Source organism: Heterocephalus glaber, unplaced genomic scaffold (genome assembly GCF_053883595.1).
Source record: "Heterocephalus glaber isolate CG9 unplaced genomic scaffold, H.glaber_assembly_v1.0 deba00001457, whole genome shotgun sequence".
NCBI classification, from domain to species: Eukaryota; Metazoa; Chordata; class Mammalia; order Rodentia; family Bathyergidae; genus Heterocephalus; species Heterocephalus glaber.
In genome coordinates, this window is record NW_028258305.1 from 30,766,650 (window position 1) to 30,794,145 (window position 27,496).

At 40.4% G+C, this 27,496-nt stretch overlaps 1 protein-coding gene across 3 annotated transcripts; it reads left to right on the forward strand.

Moving 5' to 3' along the window:
• Positions 1–2,646: 2,646 nt before the first annotated feature.
• LOC101698915 (mitochondrial import inner membrane translocase subunit Tim9-like) lies at positions 2,647–2,977 on the forward strand. 3 transcript variants are annotated; one of them, XM_013070069.2, is made up of 2 exons: positions 2,647–2,820; positions 2,910–2,977. In XM_013070069.2, exons 1-2 carry the CDS (start codon positions 2,688–2,690, stop codon positions 2,975–2,977), a joined length of 201 nt encoding a protein of 66 aa, XP_012925523.1. In that variant the 5' UTR covers positions 2,647–2,687. The 3 variants fall into 3 exon arrangements, with proteins under 3 accessions (XP_012925523.1, XP_012925524.1, XP_012925525.1); XM_013070070.2 differs by having other exon boundaries at positions 2,925–2,977; XM_013070071.2 differs by having other exon boundaries at positions 2,928–2,977.
• Positions 2,978–27,496: the final 24,519 nt, after the last annotated feature.

The window sequence follows — 27,496 nt, forward strand, 5'->3', positions numbered from 1 at the left end:
GTCCAGGTGGTTGAGTATCAGATTGTTCCATCCCGTTGACTTTTGGGGTTGCTTTAGGTGATCTGAAACTCTGGTTTTGAGACTTCTTTATGTGTCTTCTCATTTCAAGGGGGGAGGGACACGTGCTGCTGTTGCCCGTGGGGATCACTTCCTTGGCACTGGGGTTTGTGGTACTGCAGCCTGGAAGGTTCACCTCCTCTGCACTCAGAGCAGCTCTCAAGGTGATACTCTTAAGTGAAATAAACAGGACACACATGTGTAAATACCAAATAGTTTCTCTGGTGTGAGAAACTGAAAGTGTAAATAAGGTCTAAAAGGTATAATAAATATTGTGAAATAGAAAGAAAAGGGGCAAAGGGGAAGGGGAAATGGGAGGGGTAGGGGAAAGGAAAGACGGGAATGGAATTAATATGAGAAAATGAAAAAATGGAAACAAAGTCTTTGTAAATAGGGAGGGGTGGAGGGATTGAAGGGAGGGCAGGGGAATGGGGAAAAAATAAGAACCATGATAGATTATGTAAAGGTACAAATTCCCAATGATAATGTCTTTATATTGTATACCTAAAATGTACCAATAAAATTAATTTTACAAAAAGAAAATAATTTAAGGCCATTTGACAGAAGAGAATGGTTCAATTTGGAAGATGACAGAAAAAGCCATGCTAGGAAAGGCCAAAGAATATCAATATTTTTATAGGGACTGCGATGGGAGGTTGCTGTGGGTTTATTCCTCTAGGTTCAGTAACATGAGAAGAAGAGGTTGCATATAGGTGTAAAGTAGACAACCCAACCCATCAAAGCAAGGATGTGCTAGACGTGAAAAACTACTGCTTTACCCCTGAAGACGGGAGGTGAATATTCAAGCAGAGATGGTACCGGTCATCAGCAGAGGTTGAAGTAGTCATTTGGGGATTAGAGAAATCTGGCATGAGATATTAGGGACCCTGGGTTTTAGTAGCAAGAAGTTCTGGCATTAGAGGAGAGATGATACAATACAAAATATAGCTGTAAAGGAACTACTTTTAAAATATACATTGCTTTGAGATCTTTCAAATCACTTTTATTGTTTCCTTGGCTTAGTAGGATAAGTAAGGTAAGCTATTATTATTCTTATTTGACACATGAAGATGAAGCCAGATTATTGAAGTCTCATAGACGGAAAAATGCTGTAACACTGTGACAGGTGATGTGTAAGGAAAGCTATGATGAAGGTTGAAGACTCACCTCTTAAATGCCTTTGTTTCGGGTCTTCTTAACATTATTCCTTTGCTTAAAATCAATTAAGATGCATTATGTACATGTACCAACTTCCCATAATGAATGTAATATTATGTACTGCAAACATATGTAAATAAAAAGATAAAAAATGATTTTGGAGTACATTTTTGTATTGAACCTTGTAATCAATTAGATGCCCACCTACAATATCCATACCAATAACACTCAGGAAAAAATAAGAGGGCTTTAGATGTTAGACTGAATGTGAAAAAAACATCTCTTTTAAAAACTCATTTTACTCTGCAAATGATTTCAAAATCACTTCTGAATAACAAAACAGAAGTCATTCAATTTATGCAAGCATTTGTTTCCTTGATCTTTCCATTTCCTTGCACCTTGCCTCAGTACTAATGTAGAAGAAAATGTGAAATATTTTGATTAGTTAAATGGATATCTTCTGGTTAATTTTCTGGCTGGTGTATACTGCTGGATAAAATCATACAGACAGAGATCTTGGAGCTATGTTTTTTCCAGTATGGCTTCCATCTACCACGCAGCTCATACAGCCCATGGGTGCTGCTGTCTGAAAGCCATCATCACAAACCTGGTTGTCACATGAAGCTAAAATCACCACCCTATTAACCACTCTTGACTAGAGTCACCCAAGGACAAGCCCAGATCCTGCCCTGCCTAAAATCCAAGGGAGGGAGGTTCCTTAGGGCTGGCTGATCCTGTGGAGCCATGTCATTTTTGGTCACCAAACAAATGTTACTGAGACCCCCCTGACCTTCCACACTCTCATTTCGTAGGACTCTAAGCCTCTTGTTTCTGTTCAGCTACACCTCACTCCCCTGCTTCAAAGCTATCAACAGTGTCCTCTGGAGTTTTATTCCCATGGTAATCCAATCGTCCTGCCCTTCAAACTCTTTGCATTTTCTCCTTCTACTTCCTGACCTTAACTGAACCTGCCTCTCCCTTGAGGACATCGCTCTTCCACCCATCCTTCTCCAGTTGAAGGTAATCCTATAGTCACTCAAATATTCCCATCAATACCTCAAACTCAACAAGTACAAAACTGAATCTGTCATCTTCCCTCCATCATCCATTCTCTTTTCTTGACTGCATGACACAATGATGATGCCCAGTCACTGAAAAGAGGAATCTGGGGTCAATCTAAACTCAATTTTCTCTTTCATCGTCCATATTCTATCATCTCCATGTCCTGCCAAATGTTTTCTACTAGTTCTCTAATCCATTCCTTCTCCCATCATCTTTCTATTCTTATAGCCCAGTTATAAAGTACTCCATCAGAGTCGTCACAGTCCCCCCAGCCTCACATGGATGAAAGCCAGTGACTGAGTAGAAATCAGCCCTCACTGGAACCCTGAGCAGAGGTGGGACAACTGCTTCTCAGGAACTCAGGAAACTCATGTGTCAGAAAAGGTGACTCATAAATAAACCAAAAGAATATGTCTGCACAGATAGCAGATTCTGATCAAATAAAGCAGTTTAGGGAATTCCTGGGAACCTACAATAAACTTACAGAAACCTGCTTTTTGGACTGTGTTAAAGACTTCACAACAAGAGAAGTAAAACCTGAAGAGATCACCTGTTCAGAACATTGCTCACAGAAATGTTTAAAAATGACACAAAGAAAAAAAAAATGACACAAAGAATATCCATGGGATTTCAGGAATACCATATTCAGCAGAATGAGGCCCTGGCAGCCAAAGCGGGACTTCTTGGCCAGCCTCGATAGAGAAGCCCCAATGGCTGAGCTCTGGGTGGAGGCTGCCACGGCTGTTGCCCTGGGAAAGAGGACTCATCAGGTGAATCCCTGGAAGTGGTGGGCACCATGTTGAGCCATCTGTCATGACTATTTGGCAAATGGAAACCACTGGAAAAACGAAATTGCTGCTCACCAGGAATCAAAATAGAGGATCTTATTATTCATTGAAAATAATAAGGTGCAACATTAAGGTTGAGGCCTTAAGATTCAGTAGCTTGGTAAAAAAAAAAAAAAAAAAAAAAAAAAAAAAAAAAAAAAAAAAAAGATTCAGTAGCTTGGTAACTTAATTAGAAAAATAAGCCACTATTTCTTCAACTGTGACTGTTAACTTTAAAGCAAAATATGTGTTCAATCATGTAAGAGAAAAACATTACTGAAAGTGAAATAAATGGGAATATCACTGAAAAAAAATTTAAAAATAAAGTACTCCATCATCTCTTGCATAGATTCTTTTGCTTCTTTTAATTCACTCAGAAAATCCATCTCCCACTGGGCTACAGGAGTGATCCTTCTAACACAGAGTTGCCACTGTTACTGTTCTGCTGGTCATGGCCCAAGGACTCTCCCAAGTCTAGTAGAGCTCCTCAGGAAGAACAGGCCCTCCATGATCTATCCCTACCTACTTCTCCATTCTTACTGCTCCCAAACAGCTGCCTCCCATTTTGTTCTTTAATAATACTAAACAACTGGATCTTCAATGTACTCATGGGCTAAAATGCTCCCATACGTTACTCATGTGGTTTCCTTTGCCTAAAATGCTCTTCCCCACTCTATCCCATCCTTTGTCTGGTGATCTCTTACATGCTAGGCTTTGACTGATGTCATTCTGGCCAGGAATCATATCCTAAGTAATCATCCCATGCTCTGTAACCCTCCCTGCGTACTCAACATCCTTTTCTTGGCTTGTATTAACCATGTGAATATGCATCTTTCCCCTGTATCTATTTTCCCTGAAGTCATAAATTGAATTTTTTATATTTCTTACATTTCTATCTGTGAGTCTAGCAAAGTGACAGAGGCATACTAGGTGCTTAATAAATATTTGATGCACCGAAATAATTTCCACTGGAAATGGATTTTCTTAGCCCCAGTGGTCCTCAGGCATGCAGGTGTTCATTTACTCTTACTTGTTCAGCAATAGAACACCTACTAAATATTTATATCCCATTTATCTAGCATTCTTGACCTTTCTACTGTTTAGATATGCTGTAACTTCTTGAGATGTCCCAGATTCAATTTCCCTCAGAAGCCTCCTTGCATGTGGACTACAGCATATGCCTTATGCAAAATAACTGACAGAGATTATCTGAGAAGAAGCAAAACTGAAACAGCCCATGCCCTCATGGAATTTACAATCTGAACTGGCTGTACATATGTGCAGTGTTTGGCAATACTTTTTGTTTCAAACCTTTCAGCAAATGTAAATTAATAAAACACAAATGAAATACTTTCTAGAGAACTCAGAAAGGAAAAATGAAATGCTAAGAACTGGGTAAATTTAACCCAAACCAGCTGCAAAAGGTAAGATTTTGTTTTTAATGTAAAGACTCACTTACCATGAATGACTTAAAGAAGAAAAATAGCATTTCAGTTTAAATAAATGACATAAGCAGAAGAAAAAATATAAAAGCTCTATTGAGAAAAGTCACAAGCCCATTTGCTTGACTGAACTGCAGAATCTGAGGCAGGGAAGGAAAAGAGGTAGTTAGCATTCAGGATATGCACAAAACCTATCTATGAAGTTGAAATTAGTCTTTAAGGCCAAGCCAATTGTGGTAGAGTCTCCAAATCTATTTTTTCTTCCTTTCTTTTTCCAGAGAGGCATTTTTGTTTGAACCCTCCTGAAACATGGTAGCAATCATATTTTATTGTTTAGAAAAATGTCCACTATAATGCAATGTAAATAGTGAAGCTTTAAGCATGACTGCAGACAATGGAGGAGATATTTAACAACAGAAGCGTGCCTTTGTTTCTGCTAACTTACTGTATAATATTAGATGTGGGAGACATTAACATCACTCTAAACTATAAGTTCTTGAAAGGCAGGATTCAGGTTTAATATACAGATAGTTCTTCTGCAATGCATCATCTGAAACACTTGAGGTCTAAGAAATTGCACACAAAAATACAACAGGAATTATGGTACTAGCTAGGGAACTTGGGGCCTAAAAAATAACACAACGGTGAGTTGCCTGGGTTTCTTTTCTGCACATCTAAGCCAAACTTGGAGCTGAAGAAGTCAACTATCCCGGAACTGCCAATAGGAACAGACGAAAACACTCAAATCATATCTTGCAGTTTTCTTGTTTCGTTTTGTTGTTTGTCTGTTTGCTAAAAGATCCTTAGAGGAAATCTTAGACAGAAATTAAAGATACAGTATCATTTAAAACAGCTCAAGAAGAGGAAATACTTTGGTATAAATATAACAAAATATGCAAAACCCATATGATGGAAACTACAAAATTCTGATAAAAGAAATCAAAGATCTAAATAAATAAATAGACAGACTGTGTTCATGGATCAGAAGACTAAACAAAATAAATATATCAATTTAAAAATTAACATATAGATTTAACAGAATTTCTATCAAAATCCCAAGTTTCTTTGTAGATATACACATGGTTGTTCTAAAATGTATATGGAAAGGCAAAGTAAAAATGGTTAAAAAATAACCTTCAAATGGTAGAATAAATTAGGAGGAATCAATTCACCGAACTTCCAACTGTGTAATCAAGATAGTATGGTACTAATAGAGGGCTAGACAAATAGATCATTGAAACAGGGAGCTCAGAAATAGACCCCCACAAAAATACCCAATGGTCTTTTGAAAAAAGTACAAAATTAATTTAACCAAGAAACCATAACTGTTTTAAGAAATGGTGCTAGAGCAACTGGACATGACCAAAAAACCAACACAAAAAGCAAATAACTTTTTCATGAACCCACATCCTATTTCCCATATCCTATATAACTCTAAATGAATCACAGATTTAAATGTATAATATGAAACTATAAAACTTTTACTTAAAAAAGAGAAAATTTGAGCCACACATGGTGGCACACAACTGCAATCCCAGCATGTGGGAGGCTGAAGCAGGAGGACTGCAGCAAGTTTGATGCCATCATAGGATACCTTGTGTGTTCAAGGCCAGCCTGAACTGTATAGAGAGACTCTGTCGAGAGCGAGAGAGAGAGTGAGAGAGAGAGAGAGAGAGAGAGGCAAATTTTATAAGATATGGAGCTAGGGGGTAAGTTTTCAGACTTGACCCTAAAAATACAATCCATAAGAGAAAAAAAAACATTGTCAGACTTCTTCAAAATTAAAAATATTTGCTGTAGAGGATAAAAGAACAAATTACTGAATGGAAGAAAATATTTGCAAACCTTATACATAACAAAGGACTAGAAGCCAGAATATAGAAAGGACTTTAAAAATTTTGTCAGTTAATAAAATAGAAATCCAATTAAAAATATACAAGTGATATGAAGAGACATTTCACTGAAAAGGACATACAATTGACAAATAAATAATGAAAAGATGTTAAACATCACTAGATATTAGGGAAAGGTGAGCCAGCATCACGACATCATACCTATTAGAATGGCTAAAAAATAAAAAATAAAAAAAGTGACAAAACTCAATGGCAGCAAGTTTTCAGAAAAACTGAATCATGCATATTGTTCATTGAAATTGTGAAACAGAACAACCACAGTGGAAAACATGCTGCTGTCACATAACCTGGCAACTGTACTCCTAGGCATAAAATGAAGATTTATGATCATACAAAAGCCTCGACACAAATTTTTATGAAAGCTCAATCATAATAGCCCCAAACTGGAAATAGCCTGGATGTCATGGGATACACCAATGCCATGGGACACAGCAATAAAATAATAAAATATTGACACACACAACTTGGAAGATCTCCAGGGAATTTAACCTGCGTGAAAAAGCTCAATACCAAAAGGTTGCATACTGTATGGTTCTGTTTAATAAACCTTCTTATACTGACAAAATTATAGAAGTGGAGAATAGATCAATGAGTACAGTGATGAAGGGGGAGAGTGGGAAGGGAAGTGAATGTAACTATAAAAGGGCAATATGAGGGATCCTCGGGGTGATGAAAATGTTCTGCATCTTCTTTACATTAACCTCAGTATCCTGACTGTGATATTGCAGTATAGTGTTGCAAGATGTTCCATTGGGGGAAATTGGGTAAATGGAACTTGAACTGTCTTTCTATTCATACAACAACATACAATTGCATATGTCAACAATTACCTCTGTTATGGTTGGAACCCAAGGTATCCCCCAGTAAAGCTCACATATTCAGAGGTGAGACTATTGGAAGTGATTGGATCATGAGGGCTTCATTAGTGAATTAATCCATTGATGAATTTATAATTTGATGTCCTTATTAGGAGGTAATGGAAATTTGGCAGGTGGGCCCTAGTTGAAGGGGTTAGGTTAGGGAGACACGATATCTTGTTCCTATTTCCATCCTTTTTGGTTCTTCCTTTTCTCTCCTTCCAGGCTGTCATGAGGTGAGCAGCTTTGCTCTGACATCCCCTCTTTGCCATGATTCTCTGCTTTACCACAGGCTCAAAAACAATAGAGCCAGCTGACCATGGACTGATACCTCTAAAACCATGAGCCAAAGTTTCATTTTCTAAAAAAATTTGTAAAAGGCATACACACAAATATCAAGAATTCTTCTAATAATAAACTCTTACGAGATAAAAACCTTCCAGGACATAAAATATAATCAAAATGAAGGAAGAGTAAAACCATGCAGTAACTGGTCGTGTGTGGCACTGGTCTGTTGCATTCAGTTAGATGATGCCCTTTTTGTTCAAAAGTGTTCAACACAATTATTTGGGTGACACACATCTTATCACATGTTACACACATAAACCAATATTACTTCTACATTACTTTAATATTATTCTTTTATTTACCAGTGTTATGGCCTGTGTTTAGATATCCCACTGAAACTTCATGTGGTCATAGGTGGGGCTTTTTCAGAGGTGGGTGGATCTAGAGTGTGTGATGCTGCAATTGATTCATGGTGCAGTGCTAGGATCAAGGACACTAGGATTAAGGGTGTGAGTGCTACCTGCCCTAAGTAGCCTGGATAAGATATAAGGGATAGAAAGAGCTGTAGTTATCCCTTGCTTGTTTTGCTACCTTCTACCCACCATGAACTGTTTCTCCTCTGCAATGCCTGTCTGCCATGCCACCCTGCTGGAGCAGGGACTGAAACCTCTACAAAGTGTGAGCTAAATAAACCTTTCCTTCTTTAACTTTAGATATCAGGTATTTTGTCTCAGCGATGAGAAAAGTAACTAAAATAGAATTTGGTACCACAAAAGTGGGATTGCCGCTGTGACTGTACCAGACCATGTGGTTTAAGAGCCTTTGGAGCTGGCTTGTGGGAAGGTGAAAAGTTAGGAAAAATTTGGAGATGCCAGCAGAAAAGGTAGAGCCAGAATGCCTTAGGCTGTACTTGATGGGAGATTCTGGTCAAAGTTCAGAAGACCAGAATGCTGATAGAAAATCTGCAGGTAAAGAACAGGCTTAGGAGTTTTCTGCTGGAAACAAGGATTGCATTGGCTGTTAGACAGATGGTGCATGTTATGCTTAGGCAGAAAGTTTGTCTGCATTTTGCTCATGTCCAGAGATTTTTCCTGAGTCTGAGATTGAGAGCAGTGGACTAATTAATCTGGCAGAAGAAATTTCAAAGCCATCCAATGTTGAGGCAGTGGCGTGGTTACTGTTAGGGGTTTTTAGCCAGATTTATGTTGAGAATCAAGAGCAAAGATCCCAGCAGAATGATTTAAAATGTTTTGAGTTTGGCCAGAAAGGAAGCTCCAGTGAAGTCGTGGCCTGCAAAGATGGAACAGAGGAGAAATTGGTCACTGAAAAAAGACTAGCAAGAAAAAGCCAAGTATTTCAGGAGAAGACAACAGAAAAGATGGCCTGAGGGTATCACAAGAACCAGGAGGACTCCAGCCTTTGCAGCCTCAGAGTTGCAAAGGCGAATGACTTGAAAAGAGAGCCCCCAGAGCACCATGTTCCAGAATGACAGCAACCTAGGGGAGTTGTTCCTCAGGATTTGGTTCACAGGCTCTCAACCCCTACAGCCAAAAAAGAAAGAAGCCTGGCTCCTACTCCAGCTGGCAGCAGACCTTGGCATCATCCATGTGGCCCTGGCTTTAAGTGCATATGGAATGCAAGAGTTGTGGGGTCAGGAAGGCTTCCACCTAGATTTCAGAAGAATGTCTGGGAGGCCAGGCACTGTGTTCCTGAGAGGGCAGTGTGTGAAGCTGTGAGTGTGAAGGTGAAGGTGCAGTGGAGACCCCAGAAGTTTGGAGAAGCCACGAACATGGATCGTCTGAGGAAAACTGCAAGGAGAGAGTAGAGCTGGCCCCAGAGGGAAGCCATGGGAGCTACAACCACCAGAAGTCCCATAGGGGTGGAGCCATCCAGGGCCTTTGGAGTTCACAGCTTGCCACTGATTGCCAGGATGCTGGAAATGGAACTGCGGGATTTAATATTTACCCTGTTGGATTTGGGTCTTGCTTTGTTCCCATTCTTTGCTTTCCCTCTGTTTGTAACTATTGGAATGGAAATGTCTATCTTATGCCATTGAATGTTGGAACTGTTTAACTTTCTTTTCATTTATACAGAGTCTTGCAGCTAAAAGTTTGCCTTAAATCTCAGAGGGGACTTTGGACTTAAACTTTTCAGCAATGCTGAAGCTGTTAGGGCTTTGACAACTCTTGGAGATGGACTAAATGCCTTTTGCATAAAGGGGTGTGCATGAGTCTTTGGGGAGGCAGGGGAGGAAAGTTATGACTGGTGTTTAGATGTTCCCTGAAAGACTTGTGCGGTCATAGGTGGGGCTTTTTTAGAGGTGGCTGGATCTAGAGTGTGTAATGCTGGAATTAACTCATGACACAATGCTAGGATCAAAGACACTGGGAGTAAGGCTGTGAGTTCTACCCACCCTAAGTAGCCTAGGTAAGTTATAAGGGATCAAAAGAGCAGTGGTCATCCTTTGCTTGTTTTGGTACCTTCTGCCCACCGTGAACTATTTCTCCTCCTCAATGCCTGCCTTGGAGCCAGCTAATTATGGACTGAAACTTCTACAAACTGTGAGCTAAATAAATCTTTCCTCTTCTAACTTTCTGTGTTGGGTATTTTGTCTCAGCAATGAAAAAAGTAACTATGCCAACCATTCATATATAAACTATTTTGCATTACAGATTTGTTTACTTTGTGTTGGTACTGAGGACTGAACCCAAGGCCTTTGCACTGAGATACATTCCTAGCCCTTTATTATTTTTTATTTTAAGATAGGGTCTCACAAATTCACTATGTTGCCCAGGCTGGGTTTAAATTTACAGCCCTCCTGCCTCAACCTTCCAGAGTGCTTAGATTACAGGCATATACTGATCCCAGGCTCAGAAATGTATTGATATACCTTCAATCAACACAAGAAACGTAGTAATTTTTTTTCATTTCCAAGTGGCTATGATGGCATAAAGTAGATAAGCAATTAGTATTGGGGAAAAATGAATAAATGAAAAAAATTAATAAATGAAGTCAGACATGAGGCATGTGGGTAAAACTGGAAAACTACACATGAAGACAATAGGATATAACATAAAGTAGAGATTGAAAACAAAAATCATCCAAGTTTTTGTTAAAGTCTAACTAGGAGTAAGGAATACCTGAGTGGGGAAAAACAATTTTAGGATGTGTAAAACAGAATGAGCAAAACTGCAATACAATTAAAGCCAAATTCCCAGTCTTTCTCCTCACCAACCCTCCTGCCTAATTACATGATATGGTTGGAAGCCATGCCAAAGCCTTGTTTTCATTTTGCAGCAACAATACTATCTCAGACCCCACTTTCTTTTCCCACATCCAAAACTGTTAATTCCTACTTCTTCAACTATATCATCTCAAAAATAAATCCTTTGAGGCCTCTACAGTTTCTGAAAAATTCCTAAGTGTAACATTCACCAGAGCAAACCCCTCCACAAGTTTTCTAGCTAATTAGCTTCACAAAATACTACTTTGACTGGAATATTTTGCCAACATCCCTGATTTGCCTAGTAGTATCTGAAATAAAGAACAGATACTCCTCTTGTCAAAGCTTCTACTACAAGATTATTTTAATACAAGTTTAATTCATAGGAAGCAACACAATAAATAGTATCAGCAACAAGCAAATAGAAATAACAATTCCTAATCCTTCCAAACTCTCATATCTTTATGTATGTGTTTTTCCCACCTCACTATAGTGATCAATGAGATACACAGACTTTCTGTTTTGGCTTCTCCCCTGGCTTCTGTTACAGGTCCCCTCATGGGTCCCTCCTGGTTCTCACCTTCTCCATGTATCTTGAACCCTTCTGGAGCCCACTTAAAAATCTTTAGCATCCCTGAGACAGACATGGCCACGTGTGTACTCAGCTCTGTAGCTATGTAGGGTACTGAGAAATTTGCCCTTCCAACATCTTAATGGAAGCCTAGCAGGAAAAGCCCCACTCTTTGATTTATGTAATCACAATGGATTCTTCCTCCATTAAAGGGTGCTCCACTTCCTGTCTGCTCTTGAAGTTGTCCACCACCAGTTTTCTTCTCCCAGATCCACCATTGGTCCTTTGGCTGCTCACTGTTAGCTCATTACTGAGAAGGCACTGTCTCCTTCCTAGAATTCTGCCCTTGTTGCTAACATCAGCAGAAGATGACACTTCCTTCTACTGACACATTCCTTCATTCACCTCCTTCTATCCAGAACACACAGCTGTAAGACTTGACAAAGGATGTGGTAGTGGAGGTAATTCAAAATTTAGTATTAAAAATGACCCTGAACATTAATGTTCTAAGAATCTATGAAAAATCAAAGAGCAAATCTTCACAACAGTTCACAACAGATCTACTCAAAGGTCTCCAAGTGCAATTCTCAGAGAACAAGAACATTCTTAAATTCATCCTACTGTACATCTCTACCTTTCTGTAGGGCACTTTATCGTACTGTTTAAAGGGATTGGTCATGTCCTAAAATATAATCTCTTACTCTCCAGTAGGACAATCGTGAGACATCATAGTAGCTCACAACAGTATCTCCCTTAAAAGCTGAATTGTTCAGTCTGGGACAATCCTATGGATCTTCAGTCAAATAGGAGGGAGGATCAGAATGTTTTTATAAATACAAAGAAATGAAACATTCTCTAAAGGCAACATAATCTGCAGAACTTGTCCCACATCACAACAGAGACTGTATATTTAAATTATCAGAAAAGAAATTCCAATTCCCCTTTCTTATTCTCTTGTTTTCAGATCTTATCCAGGCTCTTCCCCATGTAAAGCAACCAGCCAAGAAAGGAACTAGGTACAGTGGCATTGAGGACATCATTGCTACTCTTAGCTTTTCTTTACTTTAGGTCAAATCCTATCCTAATCAAAATTCTGTCCTCATTCTGCTCTTGATAAGAGAGAAAAGACTAAAATAAAATGCATATCTTGCCAAATGCATCTGTTTCTTCTCTGCAGGGTTACTTTCTTCCCATTGTGTTGGGCATGGAATAATACTTACTTTCCCTACAAGGTTCTCTTCCGTTTATCTTCAAATTTCAGTTTCTTTCTAGGTTATACTGTGTCTCCCGTCCATGAGAATCAGTGGCAAATCTGGCAGCCCATTGGTTACATCTAGCTTTTTTCATTAAAGTATCTCTCTAAAACTAAACTTGCTCAATCCAGAGACATTCAAGATCATCTCCTGCCAAAATCATCTTCTAAAGGAGGAGGAAGGGGAAGTAAAAAAGATCAAAATGTAATATATATATTGCATTTATATATATATTCCTACAGGGAATGTATTTATGTATTAAAACTACATACTAATAAAAAGGGAAAATAACAATATAGCAAAATCATCTTGTTTCTCTCAGCATAAATCCCTCACCTTGTAACTCTACATTGTAGCTATATTGTAACTCAAAGTGTTTCTCTTAGTTCCCAGTTTCTTCTTAGTTATACTTCTCATCTTCAGCTAATTCTGACCCTACTGATTTTTAATCTCTCCTCTACTTACACCATTATTTCTAGGTTTCCTTTTTTTCTTGTCCTTTTTCTACTTCTCGCCTGCACATTTTTTTCCTTTTCAAATCACTAGATCTTTCTCTCTAGAATAGCTTCTCTCTTCTGATTTGACAAACCAGCTCTTTCAGCTATAAAAATTGAGGCAATTCCCAACCACTCCTATTTCAAGATACGAGTGACCAAATCACTACTGTTAACAAAACACAGCCTCATAAAGGCCAGGACTCAAGACAAATATTCTTTAATTGATCAAGGCCTTGATTATCATTTTGCAAGAACATAATATATACTTTACCTCAGCTACCTTGTGAATTAGAAATGTGCTCCAGCTGCATCATCAGTTAAACAGCTGTTGTGGGCTAGCCCAAGAATATTTAACCAACATTTATGGCATCAGGAAAAATGAGGCTTCCGTTTTAAATATCCACAAATGAACTTCTGGAATGCAACTTGATCACACCTGACATCTGTAGACATTGTTGCAATTCCCTAATTACCACCAAGAAGCACACTGATGCTGATGAACCCAAATGCTAATGCAGGAAGTGACCACATTTTTGTTTCAAAGACCTGGAATGATCCAGAAGAAATGCATTGCTGAAAACTGGAGGAGTCTTCTTCATGATGATAATCACAATAAAACATTTACATCCTCAATATTTTTACCTTTTTTTCACATCTAATTTCCAAAAGCACCCTTAAGATATTTGGATCCATTAGAATGTATTTTGCCAAGGAGCAAACTATTTAGAGACAGAAGTCTTAGCTTGAGGCCTGATGTCGCTATTTATTAGATATATATTTGGCCAAGGCACTTATTCTCTCTCAGCCTCCCCTCAGTTTCCCTAACAGTAAAGATAATAGTAGTGACAGCACATGGCCCTTATCCCTTCTGTTCAGTTTTGAGAGTTTTCAGTAAGGCATGCCAGCAAGATAAACTACGGGTAGAGCTGCTGGGGCAGGTAAGGACTACAGTGACAAAAGAAATTCAGACAAGCAAGTAGGGCATAGCAAGCAAAGTAACTGAGCAAGGTGTCGATATAGTGCCGGCAAACACCTTATTAGAAGGCAGAAGTAGCTGGATGGCCCCACTCAGAGTTGATTAACAGAGCTGGATGGTGCTAGTTGGAATCCACTTACTTCCAGGAGCTATACCAAAGCCAGGCTCTATTCACCCGGGAGAGATCCAGCAATAAAAATTATAAGGAAATAGGCTGGATACCCATAGTAGGGATCCAAGGGAAGCCCAGTTCTATAAAAGGAGTGGGGCAGAGAACACTTGGAAACTTAGGAGGCAAACTACAGTGACACCGTAAGTTGGCTAAAGCATAATTCAAGCTAAATAAAAATTCTAATGATCGGGGCCGGGCATTTAGCTCAGTTGTTCTGCCTCCTGCCTTGAAAGTGCAAGGTCCCAAGTTCGATTCCCAGTACCAAAAACAAAAAAATAAACAAACAAACAAATTCTAATGATCATCCCTGAGATTCCATGTCATAGCAGCAAAAGAATCTTAGACCATGACACTGAGGCTCAAACATTGTCAGAGTCAGACACAGGTCAGAGGAAGGTATACTGAGTCAGCAGAAGGTGGTTTGGAAAATAAAAGCATTCTAAAGTTGTGCTTGACCTACCAGTTAGCTCAGTTAACTGGGACTGTACACTTGACTAGTTTCTCACTCCCAGAACAGGTGTCTGGCTCACTGTGTCATGTCCACGGGCCTCTTCTTTGCTCCAGCCAGTAAGTGCAGTAAATCCTCTGGGAATGTTACCTTCCAGGCACCAGGGACATGAGGTAAATTGACAGCAGATCAGAATGAGTGCTTGGAGAGAAGTTTGAACAAATGTTCCTTTATGTGAAAAGGAAACTCATGAAATATTAAGAACAGTGTCTCTTCTTTGTAGTTTAGTCAACAGACATCCTTAGTCCTCTTCTTTCTAGTGCAGTCTAACAGCCATGTAGAAAACAAAGAAGAATTCAGTGAATGACTAAAAGCCAATACAACAATAAATTCAGAGCTTCTATTAGAGATCAGTCCAAACAAGTAAACAATGAGTGTGTTAGGCTAGGAGGTTAACTGCTTCACTGATATTGTCATAACTATTTGGAATTGACTATCAGTCCTCACATATGTCTTTCTCAATGCAATGAAGAAGAATGATCTAGGGTGGAATCCAAGGTGTCCTGTTCTTGGCCTCCTGATGATTAGGTGAGGAATGTGGCCCGGTCGGGACCGGTGAGGGCTACTCTTGTACCCCAGAGGGCCCAAACCAGTGTGTGACACTCAGTGAGGCTCGCCTGTGTCTGGGAGAGGCTATGCTTCCCTGCGTTCCTTCTCAGCAAAGGGCCCTTCACATTTATTTCCTAATTAGGTTATATTCAGTATTCACGGGGCTGCTGATGGATGAGATACTGAAGTGTAATCACAACTGATATTATTCATGTCCCAGGAATGTGCAGCCCAGGCAGCCTGCTAGCTTCAGCAGAAAACAATGGTGTGATTGACAAGTCACCTTTTTTACAGTGCACATTCAGATCCAGACTTATTCTTTTTGTTTGGTCGTAAATGTAGAGCAGATCTCTAGCGAGAAGAAGTAAACATGCTGTAAACTTCCTTCTCTGGTCGTATGAGGCTCATTAAGTCAAATACAGACTGTCACAACCTGCCTGTTAGAGTGTCCAGACAGGGGACTGGCTGGTGCAGCCTGGACACCCACCTTGAGATGTTTGGTTGCCTAGAGGCCTGAGTAACCACAGAAAGGGCAATTATCTTAATCAACAGGTTTTGTGCCAGACATTGTGCTAAAATAAAAGATGAAGATAAGTTCCCTCTTCTGAAATGGTTTGCAAGCAGGTGATAAAGCCAGACAAAACATGCCAGCAACTCACAGGAGGCAGAGGCAACTCAGTACTCTGAGGGAGGAATAAACAAAGTCTTAGTGACTCACCAGAGGTGGAAACAACTAACTCTGACTCAGGACAGGAGGGCTAACAAATCTTGAAGGATGAGTACGAGTCTATGAAGGCAGAGGGAAGCGTGCATACTCCAAGAGATAATAAATAGGACAAGCACAGGAAGGGGCAATAGGCCACCATGTGGATTCCTAAGCACCTCACAGAGGAGGCGAGCTTCTGCTGATCTGAGAAGGACCTGGAGGTGGTACACAGCCAGACACAGGGCAGGAGGAAGGACGTTCTAGAAGGAAGGGCAGCCATGTGCATGCAGAGGTGAAAGAACACAGAAGTTTGGGATTCCATAGTAACTCACCATGCTTGAAGCCTGTGGTTTGTAGAATTATATTCTACAAACTGGAGAAGGAGGCAGGCTGGAGAAGGAGGCAGGACAAGACAGAATTTTTTGTAGCTAGTAAAGTAAGTATTTTATTTTATCCTGATGGCTGGGAGAGTCATATGAAGCTGTCCACCTATTTGACTTGGTGTATGGATTTGTGTAGAGAGTGTAGATGAAGGATCCAGGTGATATATGATGAAGCTTCAACCAAAGGTATAATGAGGTATAACTGACAAATAATCTCAAGATCCCATAGGTTTTTCTAGGCAGGAGAAAAATGGAGTAATTCTCCTACCTACTCTTACGTTCAAAGACAACTTTCTCTTTGTTTATTTATTGCAGAAGTTATCACCTCTAATTCAATTACCATTTTCTTAATGGAAGATCAGAGAGATCTAAGTCTAATTCATCCTTGTGTTGTCCATACTTTCTAGAATTGGCCTTATGCATATTAACCATTCTGTAAATATGAGTTGAATAAGTAGAAAAGACAGCATTTGTATGTGTTGGCGATGGGAGGCAGGTGCCTGGTCTGTATTTAAACCAAGAAAAATTCCTCAACACCCTGTGTGGCAGAGGGTTACTTGGTCAGTCACCCTACAAATCTACATGACACTTGGTGTCCACCAAGGGCCTGCTCCAAAGTGAATGGCAGGGTCTTGCCAAAGATTTAAGACATCGGCAGGCAGGGTGGTGCACGCCTGTGAACCCAGCACTCGGGAGGCTGAGGAAGGAGGATCACCATGAGTTCGAGGCCCGCCTAGTGAGTTCAGGGTCAGCCTGGACTGCAAAGGGAGACTCTGCCTCAAAAGAAAAAAAAAAAAAAAAAAGATTCAGGGCATCCATTCACTTATTGATTTCTAAGAGTTTGGGTTCATCAGGATGCCGTAGTTTTCCATTTCCAAATACACTCTAAGGTTCACAGTATTTTGTGTGCTAAAACTGTATACTAATCTAGAGTAGCTGCATTTAATGTTTACGTTTACCATGGAACTTTCCTGTTTGCATTTTTATAATGCAAATCACAATAGGAATATAATCAACCCTTATCAGTATGGAAAAATAGAGCCCTATACTTTCGTACACATATAAACACTTGTTCTTGGTAACTTTAATTGTTTATTTTCTGTGTTCTGCTTTTTATTATTTAAGCTTGTTTAGCTCTTTTTTATGACATGTTAAAATTTAATAATCTTATTATGGAAAGTATTTTAAATAGGGAAAGGTAGAGGGGGTGAAGGGAAGCCTGAGAAATAAGAAAAAATAAGAACTAAGATACATCATGTAAAGGTACACGATCCCAACGATGAATGTAACTGTATTTTATACCTAAAGTGTACCAATAAACTTAATGAAAGAAAAAAAAGAATTTAAATTCCCAAGCCTCAAATTTTAGAACAATAAGTAAAAGACAGAAACCAGCTTTAAGCAAAATAATTGAGCACATAGCCTTTTCCCAGCACTTTTTAAAAAAGAAACTTTATTTTAAAATAGTTCTAGACACTGAGAAATTATAAAGATCATAAGTTCACATTTTATTCAACTCTCTCTGTCTCTCTCTCCTTTTCTTTTTGTGGTACTGGGGATTGAACTCAGGGCTTTGGGCATGCTAGGCAAGTGTTCCACTCCTGAGACCCTAATATTCTTTTTCTGGGTCAAGATGCCATCCAGAGGGTGACATAGTGCATGCCAAAGGCCCCAGTGCTTGGGAAGCTGAGACAGGAGGATCACTTGTACCCAGGACTTCAAGATCAGTCTGGGTAACATAGAACATAGAGACCTCATCTAAAAAAATAAGGGGTGGAGAGGGAAGGGGATCAAAGGGAAGGGAAAAGAAGGAAAGAGAAGGAAAGAGAAGGAAAGGAGAAGGGAGGAAAAGCAGGGGGAAGGAGGGAAGAGAAGAGGAAAAAGGGAAAGAAAAAACCCTATCCAGCACACCATGTAGTGTTTAATTATTTGCTGTGACAATTTCCAAGACTTTCCTAGTTCTTGATGACCTTGAAAGTCTTTTTTTGTTTGGGTTTTTTCTGGTATGGGGGATCGAACTCAGGATGTTGCACTTGCAAGGCAGGAGGCGGCACCACTGAGCTAAATCCCCGGCCCGACCTTGAAAGTCTTGATGAGTACTGGTTAGGTATTTTGTAAAATTTCACTCAATTTGAAATCATTTGACATTTTTCTTATGATGAGATGAAGCCCAGGGATTTGAAGAAGAAGAGCTGAGAGTAAAGTGCTGTTTTCTTAACATCCTAGCAAGGCTGCATGCTATCAACATGATTTATGACTGTGATATTGACCTTAATCGCCTGTCTGGGGTATAGTGTTTGTTAGTCTTCTCCACTAAAATTCTCCCCCTCCCTTTCCCACTGTCCTCTTTAATGGGAAGTCACATTGTGCAGCCCACAATTAAGAAGCAGGGATTTATATTCCACCTGTTTGATGGCAAAAAATATCTATATAAATGACTTGAAATTCATCTGTATGGGAGATTTGTCTATATTCTCCCATTTATTTATTTTGATCATTTATTTATGTCACTATGAACTCATGGGTATTTATTTTGTACTCTGGGCTATAACTCAATGCCACTTTATTTTATTGCTCAAATTATTCTAGTTTTGGCCACCATGAGCTCTTTCAGTTGGCTCCTGTGTCCCTTCATAGAGCCCAGTCATTATGGGGTTTTGCCAAGCACTTTATATTCTGGAATCACAATATACTCTGGGCTCATCTTGTGTATTTCTCACCCCCACCTTCAGAATCAGCTGTTTATACTAGGGTCCCTGGCTCCTTTATTGGAGAATTGTATTATATACCAAGATCCGAGTGCTCTTTGCTACTAGAGTGCTGTAGCTTCTAGACCCTCTCAGCCAGCAGAGAAATAACACATAAGTCTACATCAACCCATGTATGTACACCTAGACCTATAGCCATTTTTATATGTAATAACATGTGTCCATATTGAGCTAAATATGAGTTGATAGTGACATCTCCAACTCTAACCCAGTTCCGCATAGATAATCATAGTCTTCCCCTCCTGGTCTGTATTCCCTTCATCTGACTGCATGGGACCTAGCTCCAACCATCAGCCATCCGTTTTCTAGCTGTTCAGTTTCAGTGTCCTGCGTAGCACTTCCACAGTTGTTAACCCACACTGTTGTGGAAAACAACTTGATAAACTAGAGTGTTTTAATCTTACCAATGGTATTCATTTAGGGCAGCATTTTTCTCCACACTCCCTGCTTCAGTGAGATTGTTTTGTCCATTTGTAACACACTTGGATTCTTTTATCCTATTTTACATCCCACCCTGGTAACCTCCAACCTCCTAAGTGATTTATAATTTTTCTATAATTAAAGTTGTCTGTTTGTTCTGTAAAGCTCTACTGATGTCGACAAGTACATAGTGACATGCCTCTACCTTACTGCAATATTATATTTTAGTATATGTGCTGCCGAAACAAGCACTTATTGCAATATTATAAAGAATAGTTTCACCATCCTAAAAAAATGCCCTAGTGTTTTACCTATTCAACTCTTCCTCTCACCATGAGTCCCTGCTAACCACTGACTAATCTACTTAGCATCTCTCTAAGAGCTTTGCCTTTTCCAGAATGTCATGTAAATGGAGCTGCACATTATGTAGCTTTTAAAGACTGGTTTCTTTCACTTGGAAACATACATTTAAGATGGATCCATGTCTTCATGTGGTTTGTTAGCTCATTCCATTGTGTGAACATGCCATAGTCTGTTTAGCCATTTGCCTACTTAAGTTTGCTTCTAGTTTTTAGAAGTTACTAACAAAACTGCTATACACATTCTGATGCTGGTTTTATGGAAACATAAGCTCTCAGTTCTGTCGGGTAAATACATAGGTGTGTGATTGGCAAGACTATGTTTCATAAGAAATTGCCAAACTGTTTTTCCAGTGTGGCTGTTTCCACTTGGACTCAGCAATGAATCAAAGTTCCTGCTGTTTCACAAAGTTTGGTCAGTGTTTGCCACCAAATGTTTTTAGATATGACCCTTTTAATCCGTGTCTAATAATATCTCACTGTTTGACTACTTTTTAACATAATAAAAATTTGTAAGGAGTGGGGAATAAAATTGAAAACAAAACAAGAAATCTGAGTCACTGGCATAAACCACTGAGGATAGTCTGAAGTAGCTCAGGCTGTAGGAGAAAAAATGCTTCTTCTTAGGTTGTATTAGAAATGGGATATAAAAACCATTAACTTGTTTCCTCCATTGGACTTTAGCTCCTCCATTTTTCTTTCTCAGATAAGATGACGACAACAAAAGAGATGCCTGAGCTAATGTTTTACATAAGAGAAATGCAGAAATAACCTCACAGAACACAAAACATAATTTCCAAAATGAAAAAAAAAAAGATGTCAATAAGGGAAAAGAAGGCTTCTGTCACCTGAGTAAAGGAGATAAAATTCCAAAAATTCTGATGGCTCCTTTTCATAATGGTACCTAGAATTTTTAAAAATCAGATATAATGAAGCACATAGATACCAAAAGGGCTCATAAAAGAAGGAGTTTTTATGTTTATAGAGCCCTAAAATCAGGAGGCAGGGCACACCAGGAGGGGCCATTTGGAGAGAAAAACGTGGTGAGAGGAAAATGTTAGCAAGCGCTTCTATTGTGGTTTTCACCTGAAAGGTAAGGCAAAGCAAAGTAAGCAGCTTGAGGATGTGCTAGGTTGAACAATTTCAGAGGGGTCCTTGTCTCTAATCCCCTGGTATCCCACCTTGGCCTGGGGTAATTAGGGCAGGGGTGATGGACCTGCCAGTTAGAACCTGATAAAGGCAGTAGTTGAAGTGTGGACTCCAAATTGGTTGGTTTGCATGTGAAAGGCTGGCTCCCAAAGTAGGTGTTTGCTTTCTCTAGGAATTTGCTGGCCTTGAATGGTACTGAGCTTTCCAAAGTCCAAAGTCAGCAAGGTCCAAAGATGATAGAGCATCAGAATTAAAAGACATGCTTAATCTACTCCTCCTCACATAGATTTCATTATTGGGTCTATTTTCTTGGAGCTGTCTGAAGCTACTTGATTCTCTTGGCTCCTGGGATTCCCCATATGCTTAAGGCCATATTTCCTCCATGTCCTAGAAACGTGTGGTTACTCCCGGTCTTGACGGCTCCCCTACACCTGTCTTGTGCTTCAAGCTTTGCAAACCATGTCAGTGCACCTGTTGCATGACCCTGGGTGACCCCTCTGGAGGTGGAGGATTTGTCCTGTAGCTTTACTGCCATTTAGCATTTCTCAAATCTTTCCACTTGCCAGAGAATCTAAATATTTACAGCTCAGTTATCCATATATCATCCTGTGTTCTGTTCTCTCAGCTTTATACACTACCTTTCTTCTGGGCCTCGCCTAATGCTTCATTCATCCAACATACATTTGTTCCACAGATGCAGTAATAGGAACTGTGCCAGGTCCCAGGGACACCAAAATGAACAAGTTTGTCACCGTGTGGTGGGAAAAATAGATATGAACATAGGTTTTGGGGTCTGATAATGTGGCAGTCACGTTCTTAAGAATTGTTCCACTTAATCTTCACATCACTCTCAAAGTGGATTCCACCATAACCTCCCCTCACTACCACCATTCTTGGGTTGCAGATGGCCACCTTCTCTCTGTCTTACATGACCCTTCCTCTGTGCTCAGGCAGCCCCGGGGGTGTCCTTGTATATACAAATTTCCTCTTCTTATAAGGACACTAGTCAGATGGGATTATGGTTCACTTATATGACCTTATTTAATGCTAATGAATTCTTTGAAGGTCATGTCTCCAAATCATCATTCTGAAATTCTGGAGATCAGAATTTCAACATTTAAATTGTGGGGAGGGGTCACAATTCAGCCCACAATACTGTCGGAATCCTATCCATCTTTCTAAGTCCTTTTCAGATGTATCTTCCCTTCAAGAAGCCTGAAGTTTAATCAGTTGCAAGCTTTCTTTCCTTGTAATACCTTTACTTCAGTCCAGCACTTAACAAGGCCCTAATGAAAAGTTCAATGTCTGAACAATGTCTTGTTTTATAAACAATGTTTTTTATTATTGTATCTCCCAAGGGCATGTGGCTTAGTGCCTTGCTCTGTGTAAAAACTCAACAAAAATTCAATAGTTGACAATGGAATATCATTCAGTCCTAAAAGTAAATTGATTATCAAGCAATGAAAAGACATGGAGGTCCAGGTGTGGCACTACATGCCTCTAATCCCAGCACTTTGAGAGGCTGAGGCAGGAAAACTTTCAAACCCAACCTAGGCAACTTTGTGACTTGGTAAGATCCTGCCTTAAAATAAAATATTTAATAAAGGGCTGGGAATGTAGCTCAGTGAAAAGGACTTGGGTTCAACCCTCAGCAACACACACACACACATACACACACACACACATGCACGCACACAGAGAGACCAAAGTTCAAATGCACATTGCTAGGTAAAAGAAGCCAATCTGAAAAGGATACTATACATGATCTCAACTATACTTCATTCAGGAAGAGGTAAAATTATAGACTGGTAAGAAAATGAGCTGGTGGTAAGGTGAGGGGCGAGGTGGGGTAGAGTGGGCTAGAAGCGGGGATAAATAGAGGATGGAGGACTTACACAGCACTGGAAATATTCCATATGATACCATAATGGTAGATACGTGTCATTGTATATTTGTCAAACAGACTATACAGCACCAAGCATGAAGCCTAATGTAAACTGTGGACTTGGATGATAATGATATATCAATATTGGTTCACCAGTGTAACGAAGGTCCTGTTCTGGTGCTAGATTTTTGTGACGGAGGAGGCTGTGCATCTGTGAGGGCAAGAGGCATTTGGAAACTCTCCATTCCTTCTGCTGTAAATGTAAAACTGCTCTAGATAATAAAATCTATCTAAAGGGGAAAAATCAACAAATATCATCTTGACTGAATAGGATCCTCTACATAACCCTCACAATTTTGAAAATCTGGATCTGATGTCCATCTTTGGGTTTTCAACAAACTATGCTTTCCTTTACAATTAATTAGGTCACTAGCCTGGCTCTGGAGAGTATCTTCCTTCCGAAGCCTGACCCCCATGGAGGCAAATGGAATTTCCTGAGAACAGCACTTTCATCTGTCACTGCAGTGGCCAGTGTGTACTTCTGGGGTCTACTGCTAAAGAAAGAGATGAGAGTGTTGCTGCTGGCAAAAAGTAAGTATCCAGGACTCTCAGTAAAGAAGTGGACAGTAGTGGGATAGAGAAGACGAAGAGAAGATCTGAGGACAAATTGGCCACAAGAGGCCAGAGATGAATCTCAGATACTTCACCACTTTGCCTGGTGATCTGTCATGAAACTCACTAATGAAACCCTGGATTCTTACAGACACCCTCTGTCTTGGTCATGTACCTACCTGCATCATAAAGATCTGTACCATGTACAGATGGACTCAGGCCACATTCCCCAGCCCTATACAATGAAAGGTCCAATTATCAATCACCCTATAGTAATCAGGTCATCATGTTCAATCTAACCAGAATTCATCTCTCTACTTGTTGATCAACTCAATGTGGTTTCAACTGTGTTTCTTGGAGTCTATGTGGTGTGCTATAACAAAAATACTAGGTAGTTTAACAAAAGATATTTATTTCTCACAGTTCTGGAGCTGCAAAGTCCAAGATTCAGGCCCAGATCCTTGCCTAGTGCGGGGCCCCTTCCTGGTTCATAGGCTCTGTCTTCTCACTGTATCACGGAAGGAGCAAAGGTGTCTTCAGTGGCTCTTGTAGAAGAACACTAACCCTAATCATGAGGGCCCCAACCTGTCAGAAGCCCCCAAACACCTTCACATTGCAGATTAGGATTTTCAAGACATGAGCAGGGTGAGGTGGGGTTAGGGGAGACAAATATTCAGCCCATAACAGAGCCTGTAAGAATTAGGGAGGCATTTCAAGAACGCTCTCGTGAGAGGGTGGGGTGCCAAGGAAGAAGAGCTCCCCACTCCAGCTCAGCCAGAGCAGCCACACTTTCACCTGTAATATTCATCAGAGTCCTGCTTACAATTGCCTCTCAGAATTCAATGTGTGTGTAAGTTTCACAGCATACCTGAGATTAGATGTAAAGTCTCCCAAGTATAGATTCTCATATGGCTGTCTACTTTGAGTAAAGTGTCCTGATTCCCAGATAAGTGACCTGACCATAGTCAGGAGCGCCTACCTATATGTCCCTGCAGGGTTCAGCTGGAGGCTTTTGAGAATAGTTTCCATGTTCATCTAAGCACGTTCGGGAAGATAAGACAAATGCAGAGTTAGGCCAAAGACAGTGCTGAGGTCAATCCAATTTCTCAGCGATAAGTGGACACCCAATAAATGAGTGTTGACTATGGGACAGGGCTTCCTCTTTTCCTGCTAGGTCTTTTCTAGCCTCTTTTCTAGCCAGGTCAGTGGGTAGTGAGGTAGGTCAAAGGACTGTCAAGATCACACACACCCACATTTCTGTCGTTATCCTTCTTGAGAAAAATAAAATAATACACCACAACCACTGTTTCGAAAGAGTTGATGACCAGGTAAGAATCTAACAGGTGGGCTTCCCTGGTGCATCAGCAAGGAGAGGTGCAGAAAAGGATCCTGGCTGTGATCCTCAGCCGCTGTGAGGTCCCGAAAGGAGTAGGACACTATTGTCAGACGTGGTTTATGAATATCCCTCTGGCGATTCTCTGTGATGTAAATGACAGGACAGTCCTGAGTGTCCTCGACTGTGTATTTCCTGGTTCTCTTTATAGGAGTACAAATGAAGTGACCTGTGATTAGTCTTTAGAAGAGGAGCTGTCCTTTGTGCGCAGGGACTTCTGACACTGGGTAACAAAAGAGGTGACTCAGGTGGCAGAGATTCTGCAGGGATCCGCAGGTGTAAGGGTGTGTTGGGTGTGGGGAGAGAGGCTTTTAGGGTACATGTCCTTTCTTCTGTGCCTGAATATGAACTCCTATGGGGAGAGGAGGAGAAATCACTGCAACCCCCCCCCCACCTTCTCTCTCCATTTTCATCTTGTTTCTCACTAACTCTGTACATTAACTGAAATAATAATTTTCCTGCTCACCTTATAGTTACTGTCTTAACTCTATCACATTCCTTTTGTCAGGCACCAAATAGGATAAACAAAGAACCCTTGACAGTATAATAATCTAGGTTTGCTATCAGGTATACAAATGAAGAAGGCTCAGAGAAAGAATTACTAGAGGTTGAAATCTAGAAAAAGCAATTTATCACTATTTGTATGACCTTGAGTGAAAGAATCACAGACCTTTCTCTAGTTCATTCACCAAGCATTGTTTTATTCAACAAATATTTATCCTGGGCTAGGTACCAATAGTAAGCACTGGGAATTTTTTCATTCATTCAACAAGTGTTTAAATCCCTACTATGTGTCAAGCACTAATCAAGGAGTTGGGATGCAGCAGTGAATAAAATAAGCATTGTATCTGTCATGGAACTTACATTCTAGTGATGGGGGCAGGGGAAGACAATAAATAATAAATGATCAGTGCATGCCATGTCGTTTCTGCTCTGCCATGCCTGTTTGTCCTCTCTGCCTTGGAGTTGGCCAGTTATGGACTGAAACCTCTACAAATTGTAAGCCATAAACCCCTTCCCCTCTAACTTTGCCTGTTGGGTATTTTGTCTCAGCAATGTAATGAACACAGAAATTTGGTTCTAGTGAAGTGGGGTTGTTGCTGTGACACTACTGGCCACATGGCTCAAAAGCCTTTGGAACTGGGCTTGTGGGAAGGGGAAGAGTTAGGAAAGATCTGGAGACGTTGGGTACAGAAGCAGCACTGGAACACCTTAGGCTGTTTTGTATGGGAGATTCTGGTCAGTGCTAAGAAGACCAGAGGCTGGTAAAGACCAGGCTCAGGAGGTTTCTGCTGGGAAGAAGGACTGCATTGGCTGCTGGACTCCAGAAAATGTGTATTACGGCTTGACAGAAAGTTTATTTGAATTTTTCTCATGTTCAGAGACTTTGCAGTTAAATTCAGAGATACAAGCTGAAGAAGTAGTGCTGGAACACCTTAGGCTGTTCTGTATGAGAGATTCTGATCAGAGCTCAGAAGACCAGAAAGCTTGTAAAGACCAGGCTAGGGACGTTTCTGCTAGGAAGAAGGATTGCACTGGCTGTTGGAATCCAGAGGATGTGTGTTATGGCTTGGCAGAAAGTTTGTCTGCATTTTGTTCATGTCCAGAGACTTTGCTTGAAAGTGAGCTTAGGGTTGGTGGACTAATTAATCTTGCAGAAGAGATTTCAAGGCACTGGAATATTGAGGCTGTGGTATGGCTACTGTTGGGAGCTTTTAGCCAAATCTATGTTGAGCACTAAGAGCAAAAAGCCCAGCAGAATGATTTAAAATGTTTTGAGTTTGATCAGAAAGGAAACCCCAGTAAAGCAGTGGACTGCAAAGATAAAGCAGAGGAACTCGTGATTGCTAAGAAGGAACAGGAGAATAGAAAAGATGGCCTGAGTGCATCACAAGAAGCAGCAGGACTCCACTCTTCGCAGCCTCAGAGTTATAAAGGTGAAGGAATTTGCTCTGAGAAGAAATCCCAGAGAACCAGGTTCCAAAATGGTGGCTGCCGAACCGTGTTTCAGAATGGCGGTGGCCTAAGAAGTTGTTTCGAAATGGTGCCTTAGGGAAGTTGTTCCTCAGGATTTGGTTTATCGGCACTGGGACCCTACAGCCAAGAGACAGGGTAGACTGGCTACTAATGCTCCAGCTGGCAGCAGACCTTGGCATCATCCACAAAGTGTTGGTTTTAGGAGCATGCAGAATGCAAGAGTGGTGGGGTAAGGAAGGCCTCCACCCAGATTTCAGAAGAAGACCTGGGAGGCCAGGCAGAGTGACCCTCAGAGGGCAATGTATGAAGCTGTGAGTGTGAAGTCAAAGGTGCAGTAGAAACCCCAGAAATTTGGAGAAGCCAGGAGCATGGATCATCTGAGGAAAGCTGCAAGAAGGGAGCAGAGCTGGCTCAAGAGAGAAGCTGTGGGAGGTACAACCACCAGAAGTGCCATAGGGGAGGAGGCAACCAAGCCTTTTAGTGTTCACAAC